Below are 24,501 nucleotides of genomic sequence, written 5' to 3' on the forward strand. Positions count from 1 at the left end.
AAATGTAAAATATCTTTTATTATTTTTTTTGCAAGCATATATATTCTAGTATGTTGATGTAAATATGTACGAGTAAAATACTGCCAAAGTTTTAAATAGAATATAAAACAAGCAGAAATCAGCTGTGAAATAAAACAAGTTCAATACATACTGCCATTTGGTTCAATATACAGGGGAACATTTCAATAGGGGGGTCATCTTACATAAAATGGAAAAATTGTGAAACAGTTTCATTGTAATAAATTATAAAATGATATGAACTTGTTCAGACTGCTTAATATAAAAAATATAATATATTTAAAATTAAATGAAGAAAATGCAGTGTTTTCATAACAGTTGGAACACAGGGAAGTGAGAGATCAGAAGATGAATGTACATCACTTCTATTGCAAATAATATTTTAAATGTATCACAATTGTACCCATTATTTTATTAGTAGTATTATTCTTTGTCTAAGTAACTTTAGGGCAGTTAAAAACGTAAATTTTATTTGGGATCATTTATAAATGTTGTTCTTTTTTTTAACACTTAATTTCTATTTTCAGTTACAGTTCTTTCTATTTTTTTTGGACTCACAGGTTTACATACAAATCACACCATTGTAGAAAAATAGACAAGACAGTGAAATATATAGGCTAACTGTATGTACATATGTCCAAATCAATGTTACATGAAACTTTTTTTAAAAATCCAGTGTTTGGACAGTGTCTAAAAAATTCTGAAATGTAGAATTCTTGTGTGTGTGTGTGTGTGTGTGTGTGTGTGTGTGTGTAGTATGCTCATGTGAACGTGTAGTCAAGTGTATGTGGAACGTCTCTGTGTGTTAACTCAGAAGCGGTGCTCTCCGCGCGTGATGTGCGATGAGAACTCGTAGCGGTCCTGACTGCGGTAACCACACAGGTTGCACTCAAAGGGGTCTCGGAAGCCATGGCAACCCATGTGGATGGTGTACATGACGTGGTCCAGGAACAAAACTCTGCAATGGATGCAGCGATATGCCCTCAATTCTTCTCCCTCTCCACTCAGAACCTTAAACCCCTCCGAAGTTGCCATACTCAGCTCCATACCTGCTGCCCGCAAGGCCTCGAAATGCCTTTGCTGCTCTTCTTTCACCACGGGCAGACCTCCGTTACGCATACTTGGAGCCATGTGATTGGTCAGGTAGATGAGACCCCCTGCGGCCGCTCCCCCGCCTCCCCCGGCCGCCCGCTCCTCGTTGCTCTCGGTGTCAGTGGAGTCCTGGCCGCTGGGGCTGGGGGAGCCGTCCTTCTCGACCGAGGCTGATTTGGACTTGGACAGCAGAAGGAGGTGCTCCGCGGCGCTGTCTTTAGCAGACACGCCGTTGCCTTCAGCAGATTGTGTCTTGTGGAGGTTGTAAATAGGGCTGACCACCATGTCAGAGGAGCCAGGGGAGGTCTGAACCAGAGGCCGCAAGGACTCCGCTCCCAGATAGCTAATCGCACTGTTGATGGCTTGATCGATCACATGAGGCTGCATGAGCTCACCTGAGCCGCCCTCGAACGACAGCTCCGACAAACGATTCTCTCCTGTTGGAGAAAGACAAATGAGTAAAGGTTTTAACTCTGTTCTGAGAAATGGAAAATAAAAGCTGATTTATTTATTTGCATCAACGGACTGGTCTTTTTGCACCACTACTGGTAGGCACAAATTCTGACATTTTACTTGTCTTTACACTATTAACTATTATTACTGTGGAAATGAAAGACACTTTGGAGAACTTCTAGGTACCTTTCAAAATGAACAGTTCTCAGAGGAACCAAATGGAGCTTCTGCAAGAACTAATAAAAAACCCCATCATAATGGTTCATAAACTTTTTGAGACACAGTCTTAAAATTAAAGGCTCCAAAAAGAGATTTCCGCAACAATGCCATTGAAGATCCATTTTAGGTTCCTCAAATAACTTTGAGTTTCTAAGTGCAAACAACATTTTAATAATCTGAAGAACATTTTTCACAACAAGAACCTGCAATGGAAAGATTTCATGGATGTTAAAGGTTTTTCATGAAATCATTGATGCCAATAATGAACCTTTATTTTTAAGGGTGCATGTACTTAAAAATATATTTAGCAGTGCTCTCTTAAAAAATACAATTTCCAAAAAGGGGTTTCTGCAACAATGCCTTAGAAGAACCATTTTGGGTTCCTGAAAGAACCTTTCAGTGAATAGTTCTTAAAAGAACCATTTTTAAACGTTTAAATCCCGTCTGACTAGCACGCTTCCTATAGTGTTTACACATTAGGTCAGAAGGTGGAGAGTGGACAGTCTTTTGTGGCTGTTTGAACACATTCGACCACATGAGCGTTTACACTGTGAATGCAATCTGGTCAAATGCGTTTTGAACTACCTCTGGAAGTGGTTGAAAATGGACAAGCTCAAAACGTTTTAGACCCCGTTTACACCTGTATTTAGCGTCGTCCATTTGTGATCCCATCAACCAAAACGCATCTTAATCCCAGGTGTAAACAGGGCCTTACTGTGAAGAACCTTTTATGGTCACACTTCAGATTAGAGTCCAATTCTCACTATTAACTAACTATTAACTATGACTTTTGCCTCAATAAACTTTAAGTTTAGGTATTGGGTATGATTAAGGGATGCAGAATATGGTCATTCAGAATTAGGCATTAATATGTGCTTTATAAGTACTAATAAACAGCCAATCTCTTAGTAATATGCATGCTAAGCAACTAGTTAATAGTGAGAATTGGACCCTAAACTAAAGTGTTCCCATTTTCTTTTTTAAATCTAAAGAACATTTTTCCACTATTAAGCGCCATGGATGTTAAAGGCTGTTTATGGAACTATAGATGCCAGTAAAGTAATTTATTTTTTAAGGCACCTTCAGCAGGTTGCCTAGAAGTTATCCAGAGTGTTCTTCCAGTGTTCTGCCTCATATATATATATTTTTTTTTTACAATACTCTTCAGTAAAACACCAACACGAAAAGATGAGAAATGGGCTTAGTAACAAACCACATTATTCTAATAGTGCTTCATGAGCTATTGCTATAATAGCAAATTAAATCAAAGCTTAAAAAAAAACAAGCAACAGTCAAATTCATGTTGCATGCTATTATAGTGTTTCTTTTTTCCTGCTTTTTAACAGTCAGCTTATCAAAGAGAATGAAATGAGGGAGCTGCCCATCACTGTACGTCTCTGCAATTTCTTTTAGTCAGAGACATAAATGCATTTTTACGATGATCTAACAACTTCTGCGATATATACTGTACAATGAATGCAAACTTCAACTCTTACCCACAAACCTCTGGGGCATAGAGCTCTTACGCTTAGCTACATTGTTAGCTATCCTGTCTAGCACCAAGGCTCTCTCAGATGCAGGCATGTCCTCCCTCTGCTCATTCTGGCTGTTCTCTTCCTTCACTATGGGAAGCAAGACAAAGAAACCACGCATAAGATTCAAATGCCCGTATCTAACCTGAGCTCATCCTCTGACATGGTGCTAACTATAAAAAGCATTTACCAGTATCTCTGAGGCACACATCATGGTTTTTATGTTTGTTTTTGTTTTTTTGTGACACTTTTTCTTACGCCTTGAGACTTTACGGGCATATATGTATCTGCGAATCATTTCATACAATTGTTCAGTTATGACTCCAAACATCTGAATGGCAGTATTTGGCCAGTGTCACCATAAAGAACAACCAGAAGTTTACGTCCTCAAAAACTCTACTTTTAAAGCAATCATGGGTTGTACTTTTCATTATGGTGACAATAAACCACATTTAAGCCATTGTCGTGGGTCAGCCACATTTCCATCTATTTAAGAATAGAAAACACTTAGAGAGAGAGAGAGAGAGAGAGAGCTGGAATGCTGCCATTCACATACCTGTATAAATGCTATTCTGAAGGCCCATGCACTGCAGGTAGTTGTGACATCTCTCCTTATGTTCCTCAAGCGAGCTCCGTTGCTTGTAACTGCGCCCGCAGTATGCACACTTATGAGGTTTTCCAACTGTAAAAAAATAAATAAATAATCTGCTCATTCACACTATACAATTTAGTCATTGTGGTTTTAACTGAAATATAGGATCACACAATAACAACTGAACTGCCTTAAGCTGTAGGTTAATGAAGAAGGCACGTCTGTCTCTTTACATCACGTCAGACTAAAGGATGAGTTACCCGAGTGCGTGCGCAGGTGTCCGGTGAGGGCGTCTCTGCGGCGGCAAGCATAGTTGCACAGGTGACATTTGAAAGGTTTCTCGCCAGAGTGCAGTTTGATGTGTCGGAGCAGGTTACCCTTCTGAGTGAAAGAAGCACCACACTGGTTGCACTGGAATGGCCTCTCCCCTAGGAGAAAGAAAGATAATGCATAACTCATGTGCTCTTGGAATTAGGACATTTTCATGTAAAATTACTACATAAGGCCTACTGCATGTTGATTTAAGGAATAGTTCACCCAAAAATTACCCCTCATGTCGTTCCAAACCTGTAAGACTTTCGCTCATCTTCGGAACACAAATGAAGATCTTTTTGATGAAATTAGAGAGTTTTCTGTCCCTCCGTTGACGGCAACACAACTACCACTTTGACGCTTCAAAAAGTTCATGAAGAGATTGTAAAACTAATCCATATGAATTTAGCGGTTTAATCCAACATTTTCTGAAGAGACATGATCGCTTTATATGATGAACAGATTGAATTTAGGCTTTTATTCACAAATAAACATTGATCAGCGAACATAAACAGAAGCTTAATTGAACCTGCTTGATGCGCAAGAACAAACCTCATTGGTTCTTGAGGAAGCTCAAACGTGCTGCGTAACACAAGAATGAACCTCATTGGTTCTCGCACGTCAAGTGAACATGCTTGAGCTTCTGTTTACCACAACTGAGTTGATGAATGTTTATATGTGGATAAATGCCTAAATTCAATCTGTTAATCATATAAAGCGATCATGTCTCTTCAGAAAATTTGGAAACTGCTCAATTCATATGGATTAGTTTTACGATCTCTTTATGAACTTTTTGAAGCATCAAAGTTGTAGTTGCGTAGCTACCAATGGAGGGCTAGAAAGCTCTCAAATTTCCTAAAAAATATCTTCATTTGTGTTCAGAAGATGAACGAAAGTCTTACGGGTTTGAAACAAAATGATGACATAATTTTCATTTTTGGTTGAACTAACCCTATAAAGGAATGCCATTTTATTCAGCATATTCTCCTTTCTAGTGGTTCCAAAATGTACTTGGACACTTAAGCCACAAAAATGTATGTGTCATTGCGATGAGTATCAATATATTAAACTAGAAGGACACTTTTCAAGCAAGGTTGTAAATTATAAAAACAGATGTACTTTTTGAAATGAAGATAAAAAGTAAATTCTTTAGTTTTCTAAACATTAATGGGACACCTCTCTGAAACTCTTCAAATTCAATTAAACTTATAATAATGGCGCTAACTTTGTAGCATCGAAACTGTTATTGAACTGAACTGAATCAACACAACTGACTTGAGTTGAATAATGACACTGCTGTCTTTTTAGGCCTAGCTGAAATTAAATTTGTTTCATAATGAAATCTGCAACATTAACAGTTATTTTCCTGTTTATTACTGTGAAGCTGCTTTGACAGAATCTGTATTGTATAAAGCGGTATAGCCTATAGGCTATAGTTTAGTAGTAGATTATATAGATTAATTGACTTGAAATGTGACTTGAACCTGACTTCATACATCCACAAAAAAAATAGAAATCGTTGTTTAAAAGTAGGCATTATCGCAACAACAACAACAAAAACGTTTCATGACCTCTTTATATATTTGTGTGATAAAGTAAATGAAAATAAGACTCTCGCCATGCTTTAACATGTATAGCAGTAACATAAACGCGTGTATAGTTCTATCAAACTGTATTTGATTTAAACATAGAATGCCAGCGACAAATGGCCATGTAAATGGTGAGTGTCTGAGATGCTATATCGTCCCTCTGAAAGCAAAGCTCCGCTGCTGTAGCGCTATTACTCAGTGAATGCGGGGTCACTGTCCTACACGGCTCCAGCGCGCTGTTACATCTTCAACAACGCAACGCCTCGCGCCAAAGCTCAATCAAACACGCCAGCGGAATCTCGCACGTGAGCGCCGCTCTCCGCTCCGCGCGCGCTGCCTGGCTCGCGCCCTGATCGAACAAGAGGCTTTCAGACGCTGCCTGCCAGTTTCGTAATGCTCCACTGCCTGGGTCAATTTGATCTGAAAATCTCATTTTTTCCTCTTCTTCAGCTCTAAAATAAGAGCGGCCCATCACAATGCAAATGCAGAGCTCATTTAAATAAAGTGAAGGAAACACTTTGTGTTTGAGAGCCAGTCTTCCTGATCAGCGCCCCTGGAATAAACCAATATCCAGCTCCTCCGAATGTTGTGGCATTCTCCGAGAACGCTATTAATACCGCGCTCTCTTCAAAAGCCCTATAAAATAAGAGTCACCAGTGAAGCAGCAAAAAGACGGAAAAAGAAACTCATTAAAAAGGCATTTCAGGAGCCCGGTGCCTCCTGCGAATATTTTGATTTAAATAGGAAGCACTTCATTATATCTTTTATTATACGTTCTTTTCTGAATTTACATTAGCCAACTGTTCCTTTCTTCCATTTTGAGTTTCATTAGTTTGTCAAGTGAGGAAGTTAAGTGCCTTTTTGAAAAATGTTCTCACCCACTGGTTTGGCTGCATTGCAGTGGAATATCAATTTGAGAAAGGGAGAAAAGAATGCTGAAATAATTGTCATTTGAGAGAGGCTTCTTCTTGGTTAGTTCTTGGATTGTCATAAAGAAAACTAAACAAAATGTCACATTTTTTTTATGAGTACATACACACACATCTCATCATTGATCATCATCATCACCATATTAATTAGGTTACAGGTGAGTCTTTAAAAGGATAGTTAAGCCAAAAATGAAAATTCTGTCATCATTTACTCACCCTTATGTCGTTCCAAATCTGACTTTCTTTCTTCTGCAGAACATAAAAGAAGATATTTTGAGAAATGTCTCATTTTATTTTTTCCATACAATGGAAGTCAATGGCAACCAAAACTGGTGTCCCGCAGAAGAAAGAAAGGACCACTTTATATCAGTTGTCTACTACTCTGCATTTGTGGACTATGTAATTGTGTTGTATTGCAAAACACTTTTTCTGCAGTTGAGGTTGGTTAAATTTAGGGACAGGTTTAGTGGTATGGTTAGGTTGAATAATGGGTTAATGGTATAATTATAAATGTAACTGCAGAAATTAATCACAGATGTAATTAAGTATAGACCCAATGAAAAACAAAACATGTGTGTAGGCTACAATTGCTTTCAAATCGACATAAATTTAACATAAAGGTTTTTGTTTATATAATATATGAGTTTGTAATGGATATAAAAAAACAGTTCAGATGCAAAAGCCTTCTTGCAAAATTATTATTATTATTTTTTTTTTTTTAAAGTTCAGTAATTTCACTTAAATGACAGTTAATTTTCATTGGCATTTAAGTGAAATTACTGAACTTAAATATACAAGCTTGATAAAAATGATCATTCTAGAAGAAAATTTCAGATGGCACTTAGAGGCTTTTGCATCTGAACTCTTCATATACACATATATTATATAAACAAAAACTTTTATGTTAGATGCGATTAATCACGATTAATCGATTTGACAGCACTAAATAAGTCCAATATATCTAATGATTAATTAGACATAGTTAAAGTCAATTGATATAAAGTGCGTCCGAAAGAAAGTCACACAGGTTTGGAACAACATGAGGGTGAGTAAATGATGACAGAATTTTCTTCTTTGCATAAACTATCCCTTTAATGCAGACATTAGCCAAAAAATGCTGTCCTAATGTTCTAAAAACACATCGCAAACGGCATATTCCATCTTTATTAGTCATTTACATCAACTTGCATCCGTTCAAGTCAAGCAGTACAAATCTAAAACACAGCTAGTTTGCTTCGCTCTGGCTTCTGATAAACAAAAGGATGGTTACATTTAAAACACATCCAGCGTCTGTCTCTGTCCTGCTCTCAACCTACCCAGCCCTGCACCCTGTCAGCTGTGAGTGATAGTATAAGGAGGGAAGAGTAGATGGCAGTTGTGCTTACCAGTGTGACTTCGCTTGTGCACCATCAACACATTGGGCCCAATGCAAACTATCCCACAGATATCGCACTTCAGCTTCCCGTTGGGGAGGCGGATGCCCCCGGCCGTGGGGTAGGCGGCCGGTTTGCTGTCAGGGCCTGCGTGGGAGCCGTTCAGTTTGGCCCCCGAGCCATCGAGCACGCGCAAGTCCTCGGCTGCACATTCCTCCGCCTCTCCATTCATCTCACAGGTCAGCCCGTTTTCCTCGTCACTCCGAGCCTCAACTTTTATATTACAGGCTGGAAAAGAGGGTAGTGGGCCTGTTAAGTAAAGTGGCAGGCTGGGTGGTTATTTTCTCTGACTCGGTAACTAACACCGCCATCTTTTACCAAGTTCTACAACAAAAAGTGCACCTGCAAAGCAACTAGTTTCTTATCTATTTTCTGATTATCAGCTTTTGTGTGTGTACGTGCAAAAACATCAGCTTTTATTGCATTAAACACTTTTCTGAAATATCCACTTGACATTAGAGAACATTAACTGCATTTATTGAATATTTTCTTCTGTAGATACTATCAGAATTGGGAGGTAACTAACTAAAAGTAATGACTATCTTAACATTTTCAGCTGCTACATTGCTGCTAAAAAGAAAAGCACACGCAGCTTTGCAAACAGACAATAATCCAACATGCTTTTGCAAATGGGTTTTTTTTTCTTTCATGTGAAGCTTTATGAAGTCTGACTCAATTGATTGAATCAGATTGTTCTAATGATTGACGTTTCTTTACTGAGTCATATAATTACTTACAAATTTTTTAAGGAAGTTTGGGATCTGTAAGATAAAAAAAAAAAAAAAGAGTTTTTAAAAGAAGTCTCTTCTGCTCACCACGGCTGATTTATTTGATCAAAAATACAGTATAATCAGTTATATTGTGAAATATCATTACAATTTAAAATAGCTGTTTTCTATTTGAATACATTTTAAAATGTAATATATTCCTGTGATTGTAAAGCTGAAATTTCAGCATCATTACTCTAGTCTCCAGTGTCACATGATCCTTCAGAAATCATTCTAATATGCTGATTTGCTGCTCAAGAAACATTTCTGATTATCAATGTTGAAAACAGTAATATATTTGTAATATATCATCTCTGATGAACATAAAGTTCAAAAGAACAGCATTTATTTGAAATAGAAATATTTTGTAACATTACAAATGTTTCTACTCTCAGTTTAGATCGATTTAATCTGTCATATCATTTTTTTTCTTACTGACCCCAAACTTTTGAACTGTATCGTTAGTTGAAATTATGAGTAACTTGAAGCTTTTGCAATTTCAAAGTAGCTTCCCCAACATTCGAAATTGATGATAGAGTATATCACAAATAAACTGACAATGTACATAAGACATATGTTTACATAATGTGTGAAAGCTCCCAACTTCCTTAAGTCCTAAAGGAAAGAAGAAAATAAAAAAACGAGTATTTGAAGAATAATATTCCTCTTTATGAATAAACGAGGGTTCTTCTATCAGGCTGCCTTCTCAAAAACCATCTCACCATCTCATTCACCATCACACTTCTTTGAAACAAATGACTGATAAACAGGAAACAGAGACACAGGAAGCACTGTGAAACTGAGGACTCTCAGCGGTGTAAACCAGACCAGCAAACCGTGGTAAACACATACACACATACAAGCTTACAGAAGCATGCAAAAGAAGAGCGCACAATCAAATAAGGATAAAACTGTTTGTTAAATATTCAGAATATTCTATCTATGGAATGTCCAATCATAAACTAGACGATTGTTCAGATGCCCGTTCAGCCTAACGAAGTAAACATTTTGAGGGTTTTCAGGCAGTTTGAGTTCAGAGTAAATGCCCTGTGGTTAACATGCTGTGGTGCCAGGCTGATTTCCCCATGCCTCAGCCTCTGTTTGCACAGACTCAAGAGGAACAAGCAGAAATAATGAAATATGGGAATCCGAAGGAAAAGGGGAAGCTTCAGCACCCGAGCCGGCCCAACCGAAAAAAAGGACAAGAGTTATGGAGAAGTGACAGAAAGGGAAGCACAGACAGGGAATTGTTAAGCACAACAAGTGAAACAGTTTTTCTTTTTTTTGTGTGTGTGTTCAGACTACAGGGATCAGCAACTGAAGCACGTGACTGAACTGGAGAGTACCGACGGACGGAACGACCGACTGTGTTTAGGTTGCTCTCTGTCGGTTCACACAGACACAATTAAAAAAAATACCTCCGAAATAATTGCCTTGAGTTTTACAGCAAGCGATTCAGTTTCCAGTATAATCGTCAAGAATTCAAAGTACCAAACTGGACAGATAAGGACAGATAACTTTTACTGAAACCAAAAGAACTGAATCATAATGCATCTTTAATTTCAGAGAAGGTCCTGAATGAATAACTTCACATAATGATGTCAGTCAAGCAAACAATTTTCCTTTTTATTGCACATTCCTGTTCTTAATATGCACTATTCACTGGTGGACGATACTTCACATAAAACATGTTTTTCTTCGTAAACTTTGATCAAAACTCTAAGACTACATTATGAATCCCTCATACTTTTTAATTAGTCAAGACTGCATTGATATTTTCACGATCCAATCAATTCCCTCCCTACATTTTTTCCTTTTGAATATTCTGTTTTACTCTAATGAAGCATGTCCTATTAAGTAAAACAGGTCGTGAACCGCATTTTATGTTTACTTTAAGGATGGTTTATATGGATTTCAGTGTCAATGTGTGAATGAATTACAGCAGTTAATAACATAGTCAATACAGGAAAGCAATCTCCCATTAGCACCCATAAAAGGATGTATTTCTTCCTCTCACACACGCAGATCCACTGACAGCTTTTCTGCTTATATGATATGATGATTTGATGTGACCTGAGTTTGGCAGAGGGAACTAGGCCTGTTGTCATGATACAGTCTCTCATGGATCTTTTTGGGGAAGTTGTGACTAAACTGGGGATGGGAAGAGGAGCTTTTACTTTGTATAACGTTTGTCACACATCCTAATTTACCCATTTTGGGAAGCAAGTGTCAAAAGCCACAGACAAGGACAAACAAAAGAGCTCTACATAGAACAGAACGACAAATCAGGCAAACCTCACAAACATCAATGGCTAATTTTAAATGGGATTACATTTGATTTCCAGAGAAACTCAGTGGTCTGGGGTTCAGTGCCTTGAGGATCATGTTAGTGATAAGGGAGTGTCATTTTTGGGGTTTGAACTTGTAAGCCTCTACCGCATCGATTACAAAATTATCACAACATTGCACTTAAGCAAAGGGATATATTCATCTAGGGAACTATAAATGAATGTAACGCTGCATGGGTTAGTACAATTAATTTTTCGTTTATGCTCCAGTCGCGGCGCTGAAAATAACCATGTATCTTATGCGGTGCAGCAGAGCTACATGTAGGCTACGTTAACCACGGCTCCACATATGGGTGGGCGAGAGTATGTTTGTGTATGCATGTGTATGAGACAAAAAAAAAACCTGCTTTCATTTACATTTTTAGGAACTTGCTAGTGAAATGTTTGCCTCTGATATGGCAGCAGGTTTAAGGCCAGGCCATCACCTTCATACATTTAAAAAGAGGAATTACATGATAAAATCGGCCCTGCACTATGAAGGCCTTAGTGCACTTCACTGGACAGCAATTTTGCCATGCAGTGCTAATAAATACTAAATAGTCAAGCCAAACAGCACATATGCTATCAAAAAGACATAAAGTCAACATGAAATCAAAATGGACTGTTTTTTTCTTAATGATTGTTCTGGGTCTAGTTAATGATTTATTGGTGCACATGATTTAATGGAATTAAATAGTTTGTAATTTTTAAAGGTGCAGATTTCTGAGAAGCGCTGTTGAAAGTGGATCGGACCACACCACAACTCACTTGTAGCCAATCAGCAGTTGTGGGCGTGTCCACTCATGATGGGGGAGGAGAGAGAGTGAGCAAGAGGAAAGACTGTAGAAAGAGAGATGGCTGAGAGACAATACAAAAGAGAAAAGGTCAGAGGAATATCACTGGAAAAAGAAGGGTTATGATCAGGCAAGAGCTTTAGGACCTGTGTTAATATTAGAGAAGCTTTCCAGCGCTGGAGAGATCTCAGCGGGAAGGCATGAAATGGACAATTTAACTACAATTAAATGAACATTTAAAATAATTTAACTTTAAAGTGCTTTTTGACCCCCTTAATTAACACTTAAGTACATCTTTATATGTAATCTTGTAAGTACTTTTACGTACCCACAAGCAATTATGGTAAACTAAAATATGCTTTCATATAATTTCTATTGAAAATGGTTTGCCATGTTTTTAAATATATTTGCACACATTTACACAATAGCGAAGTTGCAATTTAGTACATTTGAAATATATTAACTTTAAATGTAAAAAACACTTTACATGTGCTTAGTATGTTAGTCAACACATAAAAAATATTATTTAAACATAATGATTTAAAATGCACTTTAAAGTAAACTTTTTTACAAATTACAAAGTGCACTTTTTAAAAGTGTACTTAAATGTGTAAACATAATCATAAAAGTGTACTCTCTTTAAGTATCTTTTATTTTACTAAAAGTAAAGGTAACACTTTATTTCGATGGTCCACTTTAAACATTCTATGTGTAATTACATGTCAACTTATACTTACCTGAACTATAACACCTAACCCTAACCTAACAGGATACTCATACTCTAATGTTAGTTGACATGTGGTTGCAAATTTACTTATAGTTTGTAGAATGTCTAAAGTGGACCATCAAAATAAAATGTAACCAAATTATTTTATCTGCAAGTACTTTCACGATTTGAAGTACACAAGTGCACATTCAGTACAATTAAGCACACTCCTTTTTTTCAAGGGAGACTTGTCTCATATTCTTACTGAACTAAACATTCCGCTTGTATGTAAAATGTTGTTTGGCTCTTTTTGCTGCTCGCAGATTTTAATACACAAATGTTTTCATAACTCTAGAGGAGTTTGTAGGTCTTTCAGTGTGGTAGAAAGCAAAGACACAGCGCTCCATGAGAATCATCTCTATATGTTTTGATTTCCTGATATGACGCTAGTCACTCATCTGATTGAGCAGCGTATACTGCACAGTCTGCACATATACTCACTTAATCAGAAAAGCAATGATGCACAGTGAAGATACTGTCTTCACATCCTCTCACTCACTGGCTGATTATATCTTCAGGGACAACATGCAGAGAGACAGATGCACGCACATGCACACTTACATTCACGCAAACCTCTGCTGATGCAAAAGTTCAGAGCGTTTGAAGTTTAGTTCCCTGTTTCACTCAAACAATCCATTAATTTTTTTCTATTTGTCCTAAATGCCTTAGTCTTCCTTTGCATTCTTTAAATACACTCACATCTCAATAAGAGAATTTCTATAATATAAAGTTGAGAATTGTGTGTGAAAAGCAAGTGGCATTTTGTGATCTTGTTGAGTTAAATGTCATTTAATACTCTTATTAGTGTTCATAATGTCATCCTAACTATTCAAACAGATGACTAACAAGGGGTTGTGTCTCTTCAACAGTTAAGAACACGCTACAGCCTCCGTCATCATCTATTGTCTCTTATTACTTTATAGTTATGACTTTGACTGTGCTTTTTATATATGTAACACATGAGGGAGATATGAAAGTGCTATTTTGCTGAGAGTAAAGCATCGCTTTTGGACTTGCATTTGAATGCGGGTGGGTGTGTGGAAGTGTGTGAATATCGTGGCAGTTGAAGTGAAAGCATGGCAAAAGTGCAGGTGCAGAGTTGTGTGTAAGAGAGCGTACACTCACATTTTTTTGCGATACTGCGCCTATATATCTGGTGTTGCTCCTGAACATTTTATCTCCCTGAGTGAGTGTTGAAACTGAGTTCTGGCAAGTTCTTCTTAGGAAACTCTTGCACATCCTATTTCAGTTTCCTCTCACATCTTTTTTTCTCTCTCTCTCTCTCTCTCTCTCTCTCTCTCTCTCTCTCTCTCTCTCTCTCTCGCTCTCTTTTTCACTCTGTTTTTCACTTTCAGTAGCTTCAAAGTGAGCGTGTCACACATTAAGTCCAAGTTAATCTGGAACTTTTGGAGGGGAAAATTCCAAACTAAAATACATTAAGATATTAAACAGGCCATCTGTTAACTTCTGGTTAGCCAAATTCATTCCCACCCATTTTCGCCTCTAGTTAACCCATTTTCCGTTTTCACGGCTAACACTATATTTACTGATATAATGACTTACACTTTCTGTGACCACCTATCCTTCAAACATGACATTTTCATTTATATTTCATTTATATGCTACCATTTTTTTTTAAAGGAATTAATATTTTTATTCAGCAAGGACAGAATAAATTGATCAAAAGAGACAAAAAACTTTTGAATTATTACAAAAGATTTCTATGTCAAATAAATGCTGTTCTTTTGAACTTTCTATTCATTTTTCTAAAAATGTATCATAGTTTCCACAAACATTCCACAGCACAACTTTTTTCAACAATGAATAAATACATAAAATAAAATCAGCACCAAATCAGCATATTTGAATGGATCAACATATTTGAAGGATCATGTGAAACTGAAATTAAACTTTGCCATTACAGGAATAAAGTAGGCCTATATTCTAAAATAAAATAGAGAACAACTATTTTAAATTTTAATAATATTTCACAAAATTACTGTTTACAGAAAATGCACCTTGATAAGCATAAGAGACTTTTTTTCGAAAACATCTAAAAATCTTACTGACCCCAAACTTACCTTTTAGTTTTTGTCCTTAGAAAACTAATTGTTTTAATAGTTTTTTAATAAAATTTGAATTTGCATTTAATCATTCAGTCACTTTATCAGATGCTTTTATCCAAAAGGACTTAAAAATGAGGAAAAAAAACAAGAAATGTAATATAGAATTTCAAGAATAAAACCAGAGAAGTACAAAAGGAAGAACAGAAGGTTAAAAACAGTAGAGAAAAATTTCCTAATAAGTGTGGGTTTAAGAGTTCATGGCACAACTGAGCATGTCATGTGTAGGCTCAGTGAGAAAACTGTTTCAGTGTATTAAATTAGCAATCTGCTGTTTAAATGTCCCACGGTTTCAGGAACCAGTAACTATTAGTCTGACATGAGGAAAATAATCCATTTGTTACTTAAAGTTCACACAGTTTGATGTTTATTTTTCTTTTCTATGTGTGGCAATAGAAAAAACGAAAGAGATCTCATTACAAAAGCTGAAGATGCGCATCATGAGCTAAATTGAAAAGCTTCGGACCCTGCGTACCCTCAAACAATCTGGTGCACTCGCTTTGTGATCTTGCAGGAAGGACGAGAGCCGTTATGTGAACAATTAGTTTCATGGGTTTTCATGTTGCCTTTCAAAGTTTTCTCTCTTGGGTTGACCTTAAATGTGGGCTGCAGTGGGAGCTATATCAGACTGAGCATTGCATGTGTAAATGAGGTAGTTTTGTGGTTGTGTCCCAGCTTAGGCTGGTCTGACTCACCCAGTGGTTTGTCTGTGCGGTTGTTGTTGTGTTGGAGGCCAGTGCTGGCTGACAAGTCCTCAGGAACAGGCATGGCCTCATCTTGGTCCTCTCCCCCCTCAATAGCAGTCGGGCTGTCCCTTCCTGAGCAGAGAGTAGAGAAGTTACCAATATAGACTCAGGCCCATCCCTTTTGCTTACTTTATCTTAGTGGAGATTAATTTAAAATTGATGCATGTCATTTTTCAGGTTAATAAGGGATAAGTAAGCCATTTGTAGGCTGATTCCCTACCAGTGGCTCAACCAGTGGCATTGGTGTTGGGGGAAGGGCTATCTGTTTGTCTGACCAATGACAGGTGGTTTAAGTGTTCAGGAAACCTGTTTGAAAAACAGTCATTGGGTGTGTTCGACTTCATGAGGCGCTGAAAAAGGTGCTCGTTGGAAGTTTTGTCCAACTAGAGATGGTGCTGATTCCACGTTACTTTGACGTATGCTTAAAAGTACAACAGAAATTTGAGAGCAGGCTGGCTCATTCTGCATAGCTTCTAATGATGAAACAGCTGTTTCACGATTGGCCGGATTCACTGAGTGTTTTTGAAGCTAGGCGAAAACATCTGAAACATCTGTGTATTTGACAAATATTGCAGATAATCTACTTCCAATATATGCAAAAACTACGATCGTCACTTCAGGAACAAGCAGCAAATCTAGCCGAAGTTGAACACAACTATTAATTTTGAAAATCCGTTTGGTGACACTATTAGTGTAGATAGAATTTAAACACTTCCCCTTAAAGAAAAAGGTTTGTATTGTGGTTGCTCAAGGTTGTATTGTACCCCATCGTTGACACTCAGAAGCATTAGTGAAGTTCCTAAATGTAATTTTGGGAGGAGTGAACCCATCTAATGTTTCAATTGCTGGAGCATATAAGCAGCAGCTCACCTTGCTCCGGCATCAGCTGTTTCGGCTTCCCTCCACCTCCCCAACTCCACCAACATAATTTAGTAGTCCTGGAGGGGGGTATATCTAAGCTCGAGTTGAAGCTGCTTCCTCGAGCCCCTCCACTGCAGACAGCAAGCCAAATAGCAAGCCAAACCTCAATAGCTTAAAAATTATATGGGCAAACAAACTCGTGAAAATATGTTCTCACTAATGTAGCAAGTTTGGAGCTCACTATAAAGAGTCTTGTGTAAGTTTCATTACTTTATTTAGATATGAAAATGTCGACAGAGCACAAATTCTGACCCGGTTACTGCATTCAGAGCGTGTTCCCTTTTTCCATTTATCTGTTTTCCTGGAAAAGTGTTTGCATTAACTCTGTGCCAGAGGCTCGCACCATCAAGTGCGAGAGGTCACAAGTTTAAATCTTTCTGAATGTACAATTTAAAACTGAATCTGTTTATCAGTATAGATGTATATCAGTAATAGGGCCATTTGGATGTACTTGATTTGGTATTTCACTGGAACACAGAGCTTTCAGATGAGTGATGGATATCGTTCACATCATTCCAAACCTGTACGACTTTTTTCTTCTACAGAATGAAGATATTTTTGTCCATACAAGTTTTGGACCCCATTGACTTTCATTGTACGGACAAAAAAAAGAAAAGAACACTGAGACATTTTTCATCTTCTTTTTTGTTCCACAGAAGTCATAAAGTCATACGTTTGGAATGACACAAGGCTGAGTATGATGACAGAATTTTACCCTAATAAGTTATAGACTTTTATTTTGTTCGTTTAAACTGGTAAGAGTTCAGAGTGATCATATGACATATTTTTAAGAGTTAGTCAGACATTTTTGTGAGCTGAAGCCTTAACACATATCACATATGTGACAGACCTTCACACATGGTCTGTTGTTGAACAGTCAAAATACGGTTATCTTTGCTTGATTGTCTTGATCGTCCAGACCTCACTGTGGCTTTGAACATATGAGAGGCGGCTCTTACCTGTTATCTGGGACATTTCCTGTGCCTCCTCAGTCTCCATCCTGTGCAGGTATTCTAACAGGAGCAAAAGTAAGAGAGAAAGTGTATAATCAGTGCTCGCTGCCTCAAAAATAACCCTGTATAAGAGAAGTGGTTGGTGATTAAAGGAGAATGGCCTTTCTTTGTGTATTTCCATCACCCTGGCAAGAACAGCCCCGTTCCAGCCGCACACACCACTGTCTTCCACATTACATTACAAAGAACTACAGACATTTTCATTACCGCTCTGACAGACGGGGTGAACTAAGAGAATATGTTTGGTGGACTACAAGGCCGAGGATGGGGTGGGGAGCCTCGAAACGAACAGGCTTTCAGACCACATTTGTTATTTATTGTTAATTTCCTACCACATAATCATCCAAAAATGCAAACTGACTGCCGCAAAATTAAGCAGAAAATTAGATGGCCCGGGGTCATGGAGGATGCGGGTGTTTGGCATCGCCAGCTGATTGGCGCCCGTGTTCACACTAATTTACTGAGCATGCATGGGTGAGCCCGGCAGCCCAACTCTTTCTGCATCTCTCCGGTTCTCTTTAACACACACACACAGATGTAGAACGCAGACGAGATGTGCAATGAGTAAGATGACAGAAGGAAGACGATACCGAATTAAAAAAGCAGGTTCATTGGAGACAAGAATTGAACAGATAAAGAAACAAGGGAAAGGTTAGGCGGAAATAACTCACTGAGAGAATAGGACGAGAAGAAAATGTGTGTGTGTGTGTGGTGGTGGTGGTGGGGGGGGGGGGTGCAAAAGGAGTGTTTTTTGTTATTTTGACTCCTCAGAAGGAGTTGGTGGTGAGCACTTCCTCAGGCCAGGCCTGCATATCTGAGAAGTCACCAGCGCTCGTGGCCCCATTAATAATGTAGCGGCCACTTGGGCCCACAGCAGATGGGCACAACAGCCTCGGCCTCACTGCCACTTCAAGACGCTCCCGCTAGGGCCCCGCGCCCGGCCCCGCCAACCACACAGGGAGCAGTGAAGTTCCTGAAAATAGCCAAGCAAGCTGAAGAGAGCTCCTGGGAGAAGGGGGACGTAGGCCTTCCTGTTTTTACTGACAGATGGCTCCACGCACTTGGAACAAATAGTGGGAAAAACAGCGGCCCACCGTCTGTCGCAATGTCCCAGTCTTCCTGGGGATTGCACTTCTCGGAAGACTCACGACCAGCTCGCACGCCCAAAACCCTGGTGAGGGCTTGTTTCGCCTGGTGTGAGATACATATGGGCCAGTGCCTGGGTGTCATTGTGTGTGTGAAATGGAGAATGTTAAAGGCCAACGGTGCGTAAAGGATTGCAGGTGGACGTGACAAGCTAATCGCAATTCAATTTGATTTAGCTGAAGTGAAATATGTTTTCTGTGAATGCTTTCTTTAATTCAAATCTTTATTTCGTCGTGTGTGTATATATAAATTAAAAAGACTGAAATGCTGTATTCTCAAAAAAGTTTTCTGTGCATCTGACATAGGCCTACATCTGCATCTGAATATATTCTGTAACATTAGTGAGCTAATTAGCAGGATAACTAGCTGGCTAAAATTCATTTAATCACTCTGCATTGATTGATTCTCATTCTAGTTGTGTTGTAAAATACATTTGAATGCATATTTAAAAATATACAATATAATTTTTGATTGCGCAATATCACTAGTAAGTCATATTACTGGCTCTGTGACATTTTACATGCAAACCGCAGATCAGATCAGCTGTTATGAAGACCAAGGAGCAGCTCATGGATCTTCACAGACCTCTTTGACAGTCTAAATGGGACATCAACAATCTTTTCAACACTTCACAGAATTGGCCACTGTGCGATAGCAGCCCGATCTGGATAGAAGGAAGGCATTTGGCTTCTTTGCCAGTGGTCTGGCTTTGATTTTTACCAGGAGGCATCAAAAAGCCACCATCAAAAGCAACATGGGTTGGGTAAATGCAGGCAAAAACTTGATGAGACCCTGTTTCAGTGGCCCAGCAACACTCAGGGTGTGTTCACACTTGTAGTTCGGTTCATTTGGTCCGGACCAACAAAAAAAAAAAAAAAAAAAAAAAAAAAAAACATTCAGTCCTGGTCCGCTTAGCGGTCACATTGGCATTTTAACATCAAACCTAAAGATATCGAATCTAAAGGCATAGGGATATGTTCACAACCTGATTGGTCGGCTTTTATGGCGTATATTTCGACGGAACTTAAAGAACATCCAAAACAATGCGGTGTGCTGGGCTGAACGCCCTCGTTGTATATGCGTAGCCTACATATGATGGTATTTTGACCAGCTGAGAACTCGCGAAGAGCTTATAAAATGTGTAAAGGAGTCAAAACAGCGGCAGGAATCCCTCCGTCGCACACACAAAAGAAGATCTGCTGCTAGTTCTGACGCTTGTACCGAACTGTGATGGGACACATCGTGACTATAGCGAGGAAAACAGGTATGCGTGAACATTCTGTCCTTTTTAGGGTTGCATCTTGTGATATCATATCCTGTTTTTAGTTCGTTTACATGTTTTTGGTCCGTGTTGAGTTGGTTTGGGAGCGGACCGACACTCTTTTCAGCGGTCTCGGTCCGTTTGTTTGGTGCGCACCAGGGTTCGGATGGCCGCGTTCACATTAGCGATTTTTCATGGGAACCGTGCCCCGTTCCGAACTAAACTGCCAGTGTGAAAGCACCCTTAGGCCTATTCAAATGAACCGCACTAGAGCAATCACATCAGGGTGCGTTTTAATCGAACCAAACATGCCAAGTGTGAAACCTGTGACCTGAGAAATGGTGCATTTATGTCGGTATAAGTTGCCATCCTAAGGTGGAGCATTTGCAATTAAAAAAAATGTAGCTAAAAGTTTGACTCATGGGTGAATATTTGTATAAATTTGTAAAAAAAATCCAGTGTTTCATTCTGAGGAAATGTCTTTATTTATGTATTTATTTTTTCAATTCAAAGTGTCCTGAGAAAAATATTTGCATTTATTGTAAATTTTTGGTCCCATTTATATTAAGTGTCGTTAATATTATGTAGACTAGCCTACTAACATTTAAATGTATAATTTGATACAGTGCACTTACACACGTTTTTATATAAATACATGCATGTAATTGTTGCTGTATTCATTTCTGTAATTACATCTACAGTATAATCACACTGTTGACTGTTGACACCTTGACCTTACCTACCTTCCACCTCAATAGTAGCAGAAGTGTTTTGCAATTATTTTATTGTTTCTTTTTCGTAAGTATAGTGGTTAAAGTTGCAACTTTTTAAAAGATGTTGATTGAGGTTTGTCAGGTCAGGTTTGGTTTGGGTTAGGTGCAATAAAATGCATCATGTGTGACGCATTCCTCATACCACAAACTAACCATCTATCATCTTGAAGGTTGATGCACTGTTTTTTTCATAACTGAGATACATGGAGTGGAGGAGTAGAGTGCGGGGTGGGTGGCGGTATATGGTATTCCCCTGCGCCCCCTTTCTGAGCAGATGTGAGAGGGGAAATAGTGATGGTGTAGACAAAGAGGAGGAAGAAAAAGTAAAAATACTCCTCACTGTTGAGCTTCATGTATGGTTATTTATACCAGAGGTAAAAGCTTGCTTCATTCTCCCACTTAAGCCACTCTGGACTAGTTATCATATCAGTTCCCTGCACTCTCCTGATGACTTTATATAAATACAGGTAGTAAACATGAAATTGTTAGTATCCTAAATGTTATCTCAATTCACACATTCAGCTACCTCTTTTTTTCTGCAGTTTTTTTAGCTTGTGTTGTCAAACCTCAGTGTGCGTGTAGGACACTGGTCACAGTCAAGACAGGAGATTAGCATAGTCAAGCATATTATCATAGCGACAGGAAGAGCTCTGTGGGTTTTAAAACACCATTAGTGTGTCTGTGTGCGTGTGTGTGTTAAAAGAAAAGGAGTGTAAAGTGTAGGGAAACAGATCTATGTGTGAAAAAAAAGTTGAAGAGATGGGTGGAGACTCGGCACTGCAAAACCGTTAAACAGACAAAATGCCAAAGCAGCGTTTAGAGCCATTCAAAGGTGAGTATGACTTAACTATAGAACTACTTGCATCAACTGCAGTTTCATCATTTCACTCAGGGATGATTACATAAAGGACATCTAAATGTAATGAGTCAAGAAGAGTTGCAGAGGGTAAATGCTGGAATTTTTCCCTTTGCATAAAACAGCAATATTATAAAAGCATGCAAAATATTTCTGGGAATTTTTCCTGATTTCAGTGGGAGCAATACAGATTTAAGTCATAGCAGAAATAGTTTTTTCCCCATTCTATATATGATACAATTTGTGACAACACCGATGCCTCATTCAAATAAATATTTTGATGTTAACACAAATGTAGTCTTTTCTGCGACAACAAACAATAATAGGCCTAATGCAATCTATTTTTCATTAATTTATTCATTTAATTGTGGTCAGTTCAAATGAATATTCTAACGTGAGACAAATGTAATAGTATTCCTTGTGGACACCTGAAGAATGTTTAATATATTCTGGATCACACAGGTGACACTAATTTAATTTAATATTCATTTTCCGTGAGCAAGCATCTTCATGTTCCTTTTTTTCTCCTGTTACAAACATTATTTAAAAAATTCCTAAAATCATGCACTTCTTAATAAAAATATTAGGTTTATCTTAGATGTATATGTTTATTTATGATAAAATAAACATTAATAAAACGTATAAATAAACTTGCCTTCAGAAATTACAAATATGGCTCTTTTGCATAGTTAGTATGGATAACCTAAACATTTTTTTACGTATTGGTTAAAGAAATAAACTTTAGCTTTCTCTAACTTTTGTCAAATGGGATATCCATTGACTGGCCTGCCTTGCATCAGTGAGGATTTCATCACATTTGAGGGCGTAAGATAGAGTGATTGCTATCTTTCAAAGATGATATGCAGGAACTGCATTCTGAGGCTTTCACAGAAATAAATGAAGCTCACTTTAGAAGCCTGAATTACATTGGCCACACTTCACTTCACTGCCATTGAGAACACTAGTTTTATTCACTTCATCATTTCATTTCTCTCTTTCTCTGCGCACATTTTAATGTGCCACATTAACATGTACAATAGATTTTATATTAAAACATGCCTGAAACAAAGTGCAATAGATGCTGTCATACATGGAGGCATTATGCTCTTGAGATGCGCAAAAGTTACAAACATAAACTGTGAAACCGTTATTTTAAGTGCACGGATGTGAAAACCATTCTCTTTTTTTCTTTTTCTTTAAAAGATAGACCAAAGCAGCAACAAGTTAAAAACTGTACTGAAATCTAAAAAAGTGGTTATTGATTTCATTATTTTCTTGCCTACAAATGAAGGCCTATATTACAGATTTGATAATTGTTTTTAATTATTCGTATATTCGTAAAATAAACGTTGTCTATACATTTGCGTGTATTAGTTTCAAAATAAGAAAGTTAGATGAATCAATTCTCTCTAATAATGTGAGAAGTGTGTTTTTGTCTCTCGCGCGCGGTCTATTTTTACACGATCGATCAATAGTTTCTCTTGTGCTGCACATATGACTCGTTCCGTGAGCACTAACGAGTCGACACGAAACCAAACAAGGGTAGAAAAGAGAAACTCGAGAGACACATGCATCAACGGAGATAGAAATGACCAAAGAATTCGTGTAAGTCATTTTCGCCTGACTATCACTGAAAATAATAATAGCCTAGTTATAAAAACTGCTCACAAAAAGTATGTATCTTTTTAAAAAAAAGATTAAGTAAAAACTTGCTGTGATCACTTTCTGATCACATTTTACCGTTTCAACCACTTTGAGTTTAATTAAGTGATGAAGAAAATGAAGAAAAATGAAAGTGAAATTGATGAAAAGATTCTGTTCTAACATAATGAAGAAAACAAACAAAAAAATCTGAATAATACATTCTTAGTTGGAGGGACAAAACTAACTTTTCGATTTCAGACATTTCCTCAGACATTATTGATAAAAGGGGGGTGTGTTATTAAAACAGCTTTTTTATTTTTCAGAAAAAAATGTGTTCTCAAAACTCCATATTGCTAAAAATAGTGTGGAATTTTCATAGTGAGCAACAGGTGCGTATCTTAAGATAATGAAAGTAACGTTTAAAGTTGTATTTAAACGAAATATTAACAACACACACAATTAAGTAATATATTTCGTATATTTGAGTTTTATTATCAATTAAATTACTGGATAAAAATTCCACTCAGTTCCACGTTTGGGACATCGGGAAACTTTTTTCCATATGGAAAACTGAAAGAAAAAAAAGATGAAAAAGAAAAGAAAAGAGAAAGAAAAGTCAAACATATCATCTATAGTTCAAACTTCTGATGAAGAAGCCCTCGCGCTAAAGTAATGTAATTACGCGTACGCGCGCGGCGAACACGCCTTGCGCCATGTCAAGAGGATATGAAGCTCTTGCACCTGCTACAGAGTTCAGGACAAAAACTTCCATTACGCCTGTTCTTCTCTCTCTCCCTTACTTAAATTGTACATTTTAATCAACTCTTTGACATGTGTCACTTGGAAAGGCCCGTGCGGGTTATTTACCTGCTATTCCTTGAGTTTGCAGTATGAAGCTCTTCCAGCTGTCCCCCGCCGCTCCATGCGCACAAGTTCTCAGCGCCGCGGCAGCAGTCTGGAACTCTGCGCGCGGTCCCTCCCCTCTCCACTGCACTTCCTCCTTCCAGCCCAGCATTGCTATGTCTCTGTGCTCGTGCGAGACATTTTGCAAGCTTTTATTCCAGAGGCCGAGTCTGCTCGGGGAATCGAGGCAGCGGAGCTTGGCACTTCGCTTTGTATCGTGCCAATAAAAGCTGACACCCAGTAGACCATCACTGGCAGCCATGCATGAGATGGGATGAGGCGGGTTAGGACA

The 24,501-nt window shown here is 38.1% G+C and overlaps 1 protein-coding gene across 10 annotated transcripts; it reads right to left on the bottom strand.

The window, feature by feature from the left end:
- On the bottom strand, positions 1 to 24,501 carry ikzf1 (IKAROS family zinc finger 1 (Ikaros)). Of its 10 annotated transcripts, none has more exons than XM_084093339.1 (9): positions 24,174 to 24,486; positions 17,573 to 17,626; positions 15,642 to 15,764; positions 8,122 to 8,397; positions 6,953 to 6,985; positions 4,167 to 4,334; positions 3,871 to 3,996; positions 3,279 to 3,404; positions 1 to 1,547 (listed from the first exon to the last, which is right to left on the bottom strand). In XM_084093339.1, exons 1-9 carry the CDS (start codon positions 24,469 to 24,471, stop codon positions 829 to 831), a joined length of 1,923 nt encoding a protein of 640 aa, XP_083949465.1. In that variant the 5' UTR covers positions 24,472 to 24,486; the 3' UTR covers positions 1 to 828. The 10 variants fall into 10 exon arrangements, with proteins under 10 accessions (XP_083949465.1, XP_083949463.1, XP_083949471.1 ...); XM_084093337.1 differs by having other exon boundaries at positions 8,122 to 8,418; XM_084093345.1 differs by lacking the exon at positions 24,174 to 24,486 and adding an exon at positions 16,563 to 16,684 and having other exon boundaries at positions 17,573 to 17,592.

This window comes from Abramis brama (genome assembly GCF_963993115.1).
Source record: "Abramis brama genome assembly, chromosome: 19".
Lineage (NCBI taxonomy): Eukaryota > Metazoa > Chordata > Actinopteri > Cypriniformes > Leuciscidae > Abramis > Abramis brama.